The sequence below is a fragment of the Cornus florida genome, unplaced genomic scaffold (assembly GCF_030987335.1).
Source record: "Cornus florida cultivar Cherokee Brave unplaced genomic scaffold, ASM3098733v1 CherokeeBrave_3.0.0_Hap2_Chr11, whole genome shotgun sequence".
Classification (NCBI taxonomy): Eukaryota; Viridiplantae; Streptophyta; class Magnoliopsida; order Cornales; family Cornaceae; genus Cornus; species Cornus florida.
The window spans coordinates 17,761,804-17,773,343 of record NW_026775581.1 but is presented as its reverse complement, the minus strand read 5'-3'; the positions used below and the strand labels follow the sequence as shown (position 1 = coordinate 17,773,343).

Here is an 11,540-nt window from a genome sequence, read left to right as displayed (position 1 = left end):
TGGTATTATCCTAGGCAAAAAAGGATGAAAGAGGCTAGGGCTAGAGGAGAAGAGATTGATGATGTTGATGGGGGAAGAAGAAAATGAAAGTGATGATGACACTGACAATAATGAGCAAATGGATGTCTGGCTTGAAGAAAGTTCCAATTATGATCTCTTATTGGAAATCCTTGACGTCTCTCGTCAAAACCAAGCCACTCTTATAAATCAACAAGAACAGATTGACGATGTAATCATTGCAATTAGAAATATTCATGACAATCTCCGATAAATGCGACACGCATATGGCCCTCTTCCTCCTTAGAACAATAGCACCCCCTTTAAAAACTGTTTTGTGCACTCATTTTCTTTATATGCTTTAGAGAAACATCTTTTTAGTTGTATTTTGTTTATGTCATTTTCTTTGAAGTATTTACTTTGAACTATGTTTTTGTTTATCAAATGGCATTTGGTGTCAACATTCTCATGATGTATTGAAATATGCCATCTATAAAATGAAAAATTATTTTCATGTCTCTTAATATGCCTTATCTCTCATTTTTCTTATCTACACGCTTTATTATTTCATGATATGGAAAGCAAATATTTTGTCCTCCCACCTTTTTGATATGACAAAGGGGAAGATATATGAGTGTGTAAATGATGCGTGATTCATTATGCTTATGCGTATATTGTTTTTCAATTATATATTTTGATAGACGTAGATTGATAGGGGGAGACTTATAGAAATGTTGTGAAGTCTAAATGCACTTAAATGTCTAAAATATTTGTTGTAAAATCAAACATGCTACTATATTCAAGATATGCATATCGATAGGGGGAGCATTCTTTCAAATGGTACTCCACTTGATAATAAACACATCAATGTTTTGTTATCATCAAAAAGGGGGAGATTGTTGGCCTTAAGGATTTAATCTAAAGGTCAATCTAATGTTTTGATGATTACAAATCATTAATGATGTTTAAGTACTAATATTTTCATTGAGTGATGTATAGATAATCAATATTCAAACTTCAATGATAAGTTATAAGGTCTATTCCAAGCATTCCAAGCAATGGATACAAAGTTATGAGCTAAAGTCTATTTCAAGTATTTCAAGCAATGGATTCAAAGAAGCCTTAAAAGTTGCAAGAAATCAAAGGTATATCCAATCAAAGAAAAACTCGGACTTCAAAGATCATTCAAGCATTTCAAAGAAAGAAAGCAAGTCTTAGACTAAACGATCATGGTCAAAGAATGAAGAAAATGGTAGATAAGATGGTGAGAGCTTAGGACTTAATGTCAAAGTATATTTGAATATATTTTTGAAGCTCAAAATTATAGGATCATGCATATTCACTTTAATTCAGTTATTAAATGCCTAAAGTTTGCTCATGAACTTCATATATGCATTCTTACTTTAGCTTTACATGATAGGAAGTGCATAGGACTCAATTAAATTCATTTTTAGTCATGCACAGCAATGGAGCCGCCTCTATGAAGAGTTAAGCATGCTCTTTTTAGTCCAGTAACAAATTTTGGCTCAAGAAACATATTTTCATTCAAGAGCTATAAATATTTTCCCTTGAGCATTCATTTATATCACTACATTCTCTCATATCATCTTAGAGCTTGAACTTTATTTATATTCATATCTACTCTAGTTGTAAGCTGAACTTGTACATCTTTTCTTTGAGAGAGAAACAATCTTGTATTTCACTTATATTGCTTCAAACTTGTAAGGGTTAGTGTGACCCAAAAGAAGCCTAGGAGAAGGATGTTCTCCTAGGAAGGAAGAGAAGTAAGGTCTTGCTTCATTTGAAGGTTTACTCTCCACCATTAATGAGAAGCTCTAGTGAATTTGGGAAGTCTCAAGGGGGACCTTGAGCCGAGGAGTAGGAGTTTTCGAACCTTGTTAAATCGCCAAGTCATTGTTTACAATTTCTTATCCCTATCTCTTTTATACTTGTGCTACATATTGCTTAACTATCTCAATTGATTATTGAATGATAGTTAGTTAGAAATAATTTTTATAAATTGCGAAAATTGACCATTAACTTTATTCACCCCCCTCTAGAGTTAATTAGTGGCTAACAGAAACATTTTGATTGGTTTGGAAAACTGAGTAGCAATCATTTGAGTAAAATCATGAAATATTTTAAGTAATTCAGAACGATTTTTCATTAAAAAAATCCACGTGAATTGTGAAAAATCATCAACAAAAACAACAAAATATCATGATCCTCCCATAGTAAATATAGTCGAAGGTCCTCAAACATCAGAATGAATAAGATCAAATGGAGCAAAAGCAAAATACTCACTTTTATTAAACGGTAAGGCAGGCTGTTTTCCCAATTGACATGAAATACAATCAAAAGACTAAAATTTAACCTGACCTAACAAACCCGTACATGCAAGGGTTTTGACACGAGATAATGACGCATAACCCAAACGAGAATGCCATAACTCAATAGTAGGAGAGGTGAATCATGTAGAGACAGCAGAAATAGTGGTAGTAGGCAGATGTAATGAAGAAAGTTCAAATAGTCATCATATCTTACGGCCTGTCCCAATGGTCTATCCTGTCAGAGGATCCTGTACAACACAACCATTAGAAGAAAATGTTATGGTCAATTCCAACTTAGTTAACTAACCAACAGATAAAAGATTAAGAGAAAGATTTAGAACATAAATAAACATGGGGCACAGATAACTAAGAATGAGAAATAGTTCCTATGTGACTAACATCTATAGTGGAACCATTGGCTGTGTGTATGACATGAGAGTGAGAAGTATGAGTTTAGGATATAACTAAGGTAGGATCAAGTGTCATATGATTGCAGAAAGTAGAGTCAAAATACCAAGAACCATATTTACCTGGTGTGGTAAAAAAAGCAGTGGAAGATGCACTTGGATATCGAGACAAAACCTAGTTAAGAACTGCCTCAAGGTCAGTTGCAGAGAAAACAGATGAGGCAGATTTAGATTTGCCAGAAGAGTTGTTGACTGGTGTTGAAGATGGCGGTGACAGATATTCTATGTTAGCCATAGCTGTAGTGGAGAGTTGAGCACGAGTACGACAAAAGTCAACATTATGCCTTGGAAGTCGACAGAAAATATAGTAAAGACCTGAACGGTCCTTTTTGTTGTTGGATTGTTGAGAGCCAGATTGATTATTTTTGTTGTGTCCATTGGAGCTAGACTGATTGGTATTGTTGCGTCCATTTTGTTAGAAAAATGAGGCAGGACGATCTGGTGCTGATTGTGATGGCACTGACTAAGGAGTAGAAGATGGCGTGGCTAAAATAGTGATATGATTCTGAGAACGACGAGTCTGCAAACATGTCTCTTCTCGAACAAGTTCATTGAGAGCTTGATCAAGTGATGGAAGAGGTAAGGGATGGAGAAGTTGACTACGTACTTATTCAAAATCATCATGAAGACTCATAAAAAACTGATAAAGTCGAATCTGATTGTGATACTCAAGAAATTTATCTGCTTCAGAAGAATGTTCCTATGATGGTTCGGAAAGAGCTAATTGTTCCCATAAGCATTTCATCTGAAAGAAGAAGTCATTAATTCGCTGACCGGATTCTTGTTTAAGAGTAGAAAGGTGAACCATTAATTGAGGTGAGCCCCATCAAAAGCAGAGTAGCGAGAGATAACCATGTCCCAAATCTCCATGGCTGTCTCGTAACTCCCAAATTCCATACCAATGGAAGAATTGGATGTGTTGCGTAACTATGTGATGATCTTGTGATTGTTACTGTCCCAGTCTTCAACACGTGTTGCATAGGCATCTGATGTGTCTTCTTTAGCTTGAGTAGGTTTTGTACGATCTCCAGTGACATAAGACCATAACTTGCGACCTTTCAAAAAACTGCGCATAGATTGACTCCAAAAGGAGTAATTGTCACCATTAAGAATAACTGAAATAGGGTGGGTTACCATTTAGAAATTCCAAATGCAAAAACGGACTTGGAATTCGAAATTAGCACGAAAAACTAGACTGGATTGGTGTTTTCAGGGGAAAAAATTCTGACATTGCGGACGTGGCAGTGCTAACGTGGCAGAATGATGCCGTGTCACTTTGTTGACATGGAGAATGCTGACGTGGCACTTGCTGACGTGCCAAACTGACATAGGTTGCTAATGTGGCAGAGCGCGTGGATCTGACACACCTCGGCATGTGGCGGTGCGTGGAAGCGCATGGCTGACGGAAAAAGCTGGCTAAACCTTCTGGCGGCGTATGGGGGCGCATACAAGGTGTTTTCCGGCCCTTTTTGGTGACGTTGGGATGATCTGAGTGTGTTCTTTCGCTTGGGATGCTTAAAATTGCGAAAGGACTTGCTGAAAACTCAAATTCGAACCCGTAACAGGATCTATGCTTGATGAAATTATTGAAAGCCATCAAGTGAAAGAAAAAAAAATTAATAATAATAAATATATATATATGTTAAAAATTAATAATAATAAATAAAGTATACAAAGAACTTGACTCTGATACTATGTTAAATACAAAGAGAGAATTCTATATTGTATATTGATGTAAAATAAGATGTATACAAGAGGGGTTTATATAGGATGGGTTATGTGTGATGAATAAGTAAACCCTGTATGTATATGGTAATTATATATATGATAATCCTATATATGGTAATCATATATAAGGTTAATATAATATACAATATAGTAATAATATATTCAAATATATTCTAACATTATGTATTTGAAAAACAGTGTGCACATTTGTAACTAATGAAGATGGTTTGAACTTTTCTTTTCTTTTCTTTTTCTTTCAGGAAATATATATGCACACACACATACACAACACTAAGAGACATTGATTTAGGTGCATTTGTTTTGGCATAAAATAATTTCCATCATAAAACATTTTTTCTAAAAAAAAATTCTATTGTATAATGTTTGGCTTAAATATTGAATATATCTTTCTTAAAAGAATGTTCAGGTATAACTAGAAATAATCCATTACACATTCATCTTAAAATGGGCTCCAAAAAGAACAACTGTGATCCAAAGTCATTTTTGTCAAAAGAGCGTGAAATAAATTTTCTTTAGAATGCTTTACTTTAGTTTAAGTGCAACCAAACAGCCAAAGTGAAATATATATATATATATATATATATATATATATATATATTATATTATATAATATTTTACAGAAAATGTTTCCTACGTCACCAACAGCCAAGCATTAGAATTGCTTGTCGAACTACTTAAAAAAAGCTATTATTTAAATTTTGCTTTAAAATGAGTTGATAAAAAATAAAAATTAATTTTTTTGTACCAAACATAATACTAATTTGCTTATTATTATCAATTTCCTACTATTATAATATATAAGAGCACTCCATTAAAGATTCACGCTCCATTTTTAAATTTTATCCTCTGGCGCTCCCCTCTCTAACTTTGTATAATTATATGACCAATTTACCCCTATTTAAGCCATCTCTCCGGTCGATTTTTTCAGGCCATACTTTTTCTCTCCATCTCCAAAAGAATAATCTTTTTGTGCTCTGTTCTTCACTGTTTTTTTTTTTTTTTTTTTTTTTTTTTTTTTTTTTTTTTTTTTCTGATCCCTGTCATTGCAAAAATTTCTTAGAAAAATTGAAACATATAGAGAAGGCAGCAAAAGGGCATATATACCCAGAAAGTATAGAACAATATCTATAAACTTTTACAATTTGATATTTTTGTAATTGAATATAAGACCAGATTAGTTTGGTGCCTAGAATTACTCACTATAATTCATAAACTTAAAAAAATATATATTAAAAAACCTGATTCAAGAGATTTCAATTGATGATACGGAGTATATGTATCTAGAAAATTCAGAACTTTCTCAATATAAATACATGTATATATAGTATATGTTTGGGATAAGAATTGTGATTCGTAGAGGCTGATGTTGCTTTTGTGAAGAGAATGAAGGGAGTCGCTACCGTCGTCGGCCATTCGCCGATGCTGACTACCGTACCTTCATCGCGGCTTTCACGTTGAGTTTTGAAAGCCGCAAGAGATCCAATTTTTTTTCTGATTACCATTAGTAGGTTGGAAGAGCGATCAAACAGAAAAAAAATATATATATATAAAAATAAAATAAAATTTGAGATACTTTAGTAATTAAACCTTGTTATGGACCGCGATAAAATTGGAGCGCCCATAATCCCTTGAATATTTCCTTGAATCTAGAAGGGCTTCAAACAATATTGCTACCAAAGAAAAAAAATATTAAAGAGTGGTTTAATTGTTTTATATAATTTATCACTAAACACCTATTATGTCTTTTACGAACAATTTTATGACAGCTCCACTAATTAAAGTGTTTTTAAAAAGTAATTTTTTTTTTTCATTATTAAAACAGCAATGCCAAGGGGCACATCCTTATAATTGTAAAACAATTTAAGGATAAATTACACTGACCTTTCCTGAGATTTCATCAATATTCACCAGCCCCATTCGTTGTTTACCAAATTATACTTAACTCTCTTGAAGTTTGTTCGTTAACGTTGAACGACGAAAAATGTTATTGTCAGTCATTTTGTAACTTTTAAATTTCAATTCTACACTTGAAAGATATGCTTATTGCAATAAAATATAATATATAAGGGCAAAAATGTAATTACAAAAGTCTAAAAGGGTAGGTCAGTATGACTCCGCAAATAAGAGGGCCAGTCAATGTACATTGACAGGGAGGACAGTGTAATTTACTCAAATTTCGATTGTTTTGAATTTTGTAAAGGCGGCTTCGATGCATAATTGAGGTTCTCAATTTTAACAATTTCACAAACTCAATTACGCACATGATGCATATTCCCCTAGTATTCAGGAGTCAACATTTCATGTTCCATTCCAGATCCATTTCCCCAGGCAAATCAGTTCATCAGCGTAACATAACCAATCAATTGATGCGAAAGTTACCACCCCTAAATATTACAATGAGGCCCAGTAATTTTGAGTTTATAGGCTCGAAGAAGTTCATAACTAGTTTAGAATAAGATTGATCGTCTTTTACTGAAATCATATGAGAAAACCAACTTCAGTTGATATAACAAAGCTAGGAAAAGCCAGAAACAACGCCGCATGGAGTGAGAGAGAACACCAACAAGGAATATGTAAGACTTAGCTCAGTTCTTCTCGGTGGTGTTCTCAAGTTCCCTCCTCAGCTGCAGCGAGAAGTCATCACTAACGTCGTCATCATCCCAGTCATCTTCCCACTGCTGCATTATTTCTTTTCCTTCTTCCTTGTGCTCCCACACTGGCATTGTTAATCATTTTTCAGTAAACAAAGAAAGGATTGGAAGAATATGCATTAACGGAGAATTTCATTCTCAGGTATATGATCAACGAGCAAAAGGACACAAGTTCTACATAATATAACTGAAAGTCCATAACCAATAACAGTAGTTCTGGATATGGTTATGCAGTTTCAAAACATAACGAAAGAAAGATGGAGTTAGTTGTGCGGTCTAGTTAGAAGTACTGTGTCCTTCTCCTTCTCAGGCAATAAATTTACAATAGTGTGAAATGAAAGAACACAATTTCCAAGTACCTAACATACCAACACTTCGGCGAATTAAATATCATAAGCCAAACATAAACAGAACCAACTCAGATAACCCAACTTTTATGCACCATTCCTAACAAGGGATCTGTTGCATGGACTATCCTATTTCCTTCATGTAAAACACGACACAGCATGGGTATTGGTATATGATATGGGCTCCACACACAAACCCAAATCAGACAACTGTAACCTTCACATGGCATGAAAAAAAAAAAAAAAACTCAAATTTAATAGTAGAGATGAGACTCCTATTTCGATTGATGGGAGCCTTTTTCTTTGCAACATCACATTTAGTTTGAGTAATAATTAAGTATATTCCTATAAAATAATATTAAACTACAATAAAACAGATAATGTATTCACCTGTGTAGTACATGTGTACGTACATGTATCCAATTTTTAGACACATATCCCTGTATCCTAAAATTTGAAATTTGAGACTTTGACACACGCCCTGAACTGCTACAATTACCCAAGCCCAGGTAACATAACCCTTGGAAAATAGAGCAGAAACGGTTACCAATGTAAGCGTGCTTATGTATCTTCATAACTCGGGGTGGAGAGGGGCAACCAAAGTTTATGTTCCCTAACCCTTCTTTCACTAATATCCTCCCTTGTTTTGCAATGGAAAATACCAAGATTCCATTTCTTATCCTTTGTACGATGATATCTTACCAGAAAAACAAACTAAATGAAGCCAACTTAGACAACCCAACTTCTGCACCATTCTCATTTCTCATCACCCTTATACAATATATAGCAAAATTTGTTACCAAGGTAAGTGGAGTGGTGTCGCTTCATGACGCTGAACTTGGAAAGTGGGGCAACCAAAGTTCGTGTTAGTGGCTTAGTGCCCTAAAGCATCTTTAATTAAGATCCTCCTTTATTCTACATTGGCAATGCCAAGATTCTATTTCTCATCACTAATATGATGATCTATTAAAAGAAAAGACAAATTACTGAACCTTCTTTTTTTAACTTTCTTTTTCGGTTCAACAGCATTGCTACATAATATGAACCATTTGGGGATGCAAAAAAAGTCCACAAACCAAAAACCCAATCGACCTGTTCCAAGCACATCGGGCTGTGGCCCAACTTGAGCCAAGAAACTAATGTGTGGACCTGGGCCCAACATGTTAAATTATGCCTGTTTCTGAAAGCCTTGCCCGATTTTGACCAGACACTGGCTCAAAAGCGTGTCCAGGATAGGAGGAACGCCAGAAGGTGGAAATAATTAACCATCTCACGCATCAAATAGATCGCATATGTAGCATCTATTGGTGATAAAATGATACCTCCTCGCATGGCTGCTAATGTCAAAATCTCACAAAAGTTGTTGTCCATCTACAAAATGTCACCTTGATAACAACTTTAATGCACAAATCACTTTCCCAGGGAAACCACAGGAAGGGTAGTACTCCCTCTTAAGTCACTTTAATATGAGAGTTAACCTTAAATTCACTATTTTTTATCCTATATATCTGAAGAAGTCCTTTGCTCCTAAATTCACCAGCTACCTAGAAAATGAGTCAAAGGAGGACAATTGAATCCACCTCCCTATCCTAAAAGGCCACGCAAAACCTGGAGTCACACACCACTCACTCTTTTTTCATGTTACTATTTTCTGGGCATTCTTAACAGCTGCAACTCTAAAAATATCTAAAAGGCCCACGTCAATGGCCCTGCACTAATGGTTATTCCACACTCTGCCCATTACCAATTACAAACCTGATGGATTTCGAAAAAACCTCCCACCCCTGATTAATGGTCTTCTGAAGCCCCACTTTACCAGAGATTAACCTCCCTCAAACAAAAATTAACCCTTCTTGTTACCTTACTTACTCTAAGCAACTATATTCCATAGGTTACTGATGAGTGCATATATTTATTTCCCCAACCACACCCAACATTAGAAGAACTCTCATCTACTTCTCTCCAAAAGGAACCTTACCCAAGTTGGGCAATCCTTGCTTACTTCTCAGTCCACTAATCAATACACGATTATATTTATCTTGCATTATAAAAAATTTATTTCCAGAAATAAATTACTCATGTTCACCCAATAAATTCTATTTATTAACCTAATCAGATCATCTACACATATATCCAAACAATTATAGTGAGATAAAAATATATAAATATCAGACATCCTTCCCTTCTTCCCTCTTTTCCCCCTTCTTTTTCTCCTACCCAACATGGCATAAGATTAATTAACTAGAAAACCTAATAATCAGAGAACTGGTCAATTGTTCCATATACATCTTTCACAATCTCAAATCGCTGTCTTGCATATGTTATGATAACAGGGCAAGTCTCCGACTAATTTATCTACACAAATTAACAAGAAATTGTGGAAATATGTTCAACCAAGAACATAAAGAGTTAGTGTATATAAACTGAAATCAAAGATAAACCTTGATCGATTTCGAATTCTTCAAACTCATCATCGTCCTCGAATAGGTCGATCTTCACGTCTTCAGTTGCTACCTTCGATTCGGTTGCCATTTAGTTATCACAAGAAACTGCAACAATAACAAAATCAACTTATATTGTGTGTGTATATATATAAATAGATAGATCCCCAATGAGTAAGGAAATATTGTATATCGGAGAACTGAAACCCTAAATTTTGCTGAATGAATGATGTGTGTGTGTGTGTGTGTATATATATATATAAACATGTATGTATGTAATTTGTAACATACAGATTCAGGATTGATGATAATGAAGATAATCAACTTACAGATGCGTGGAGAAAATCTCCGTGAAGTATTGATAAAATTTGTGACTGGTTTTTGGATGAGAGCAGGACGTTCTGGTTTAGACGGGACTATAAGAGTGATTAGCAAGTTTTTGTCTGCTGCTTGCTTGAAGGAAATGATTTTTTTATTTTATTTTTCCCCATCTCAAATGTCTATGTATAATTGTACATAATGACGTGACAGTCCACTTCGCGAATAACGTTATTTAAAGTGATTTTTTATTACTATAATTATATACTTTTACTGTTCATTATCCTATTCCTAATTTTAGAAACCTCTCCGTCTCAAATTTCTTAGACGAAGTTTCTCTCATCATCCTCAATTTCTTGCCTTCTGTTTTTTTTGGACGATCCAAATAAGCTTTTGACGATTTGCAGCTTTTTGACGATTTGAAACTATTGATTACCTTTAGTAAATCAGATATACAACTAGTGTTGATGAAACAATTCTATTACACTAGTAGTCTGAATCAATTTCTATTCAATGAATTGACATTGTTGTTGAACTCTTAAAAAAAAAAAAAATTTGCAGTAACATTTAGATATATAAGGAGATTGATATATATATATTTGATTTACCAGAAGTACTCTACAAATCGTCAAAAGCTTGTTGTAGATTGTCAAAACATTTGGAGTTATTACAGACCGCGTCGATTAAGGAAAAGAAAAAAAAAAAAAAAAAAAAAAAAACCCAATATTCTTCTAAGAAAATTGGGGACAGTGGAGAGGTTTTTGAAATTAGGGATGGGATGTTAAACAATAAAAGTGAATAATTAGATTAGTAAAAAATCACGTTCTCTATCAGAGTTGGACTGCCCCATCATTCTGTCCAACAAATCGGTGTATGGCTTTGGTGTAACTATCATTAATCTAATAAGAAATATGAAATTGTATAGCCCAATTAAGGGAAAACATTGGCCCAGGCAAGGCCTATGAGTATGCTAAGTAGGGCTATAAATGAGTCGACTCAACTCATTAAAAGTTCGGCTCAAGTTCATTCATTTACTACAAGTAAAGCAGTCGAGCCCGAGCTCATTTTTCAGATTCGTTTAGCAAATGAGCCGAGCTTCAATAATGATAAGCTCGGCTCATAAGCTCGTGAGCAGGCTCGTCTATATTAAAAAATATTATATTTAAATTATAATATTTAAAAGGCTAACCGGTATATTAAGTGCAGCCCAAATTCATATATATTTTACTAGCCTAGTTTC

General features: G+C 34.3%; 1 protein-coding gene across 1 annotated transcript; it reads right to left on the bottom strand.

Moving 5' to 3' along the window:
- Positions 1–6,884: 6,884 nt before the first annotated feature.
- On the bottom strand, positions 6,885–10,467 carry LOC132284735 (protein DSS1 HOMOLOG ON CHROMOSOME V-like). The gene is made up of 3 exons (XM_059786865.1): positions 10,312–10,467; positions 9,983–10,090; positions 6,885–7,259 (listed from the first exon to the last, which is right to left on the bottom strand). Exons 2-3 carry the CDS (start codon positions 10,071–10,073, stop codon positions 7,129–7,131), a joined length of 222 nt encoding a protein of 73 aa, XP_059642848.1. The 5' UTR covers positions 10,074–10,090; positions 10,312–10,467; the 3' UTR covers positions 6,885–7,128.
- Between the last annotated feature and the right edge of the window lie 1,073 nt (positions 10,468–11,540).

Excerpts from the sequence above, each read along its gene's own strand:
- LOC132284735 (XM_059786865.1), bottom strand. The coding sequence starts at position 10,073 with ATGGCAACCGAATCGAAGGTAGCAACTGAAGACGTGAAGATCGACCTA. Across the intron at positions 7,260-9,982 it reads AGAATTCGAAATCGATCAAG|TGTGGGAGCACAAGGAAGAA; the intron begins GTTTATCTTTGA and ends TAACAATGCCAG.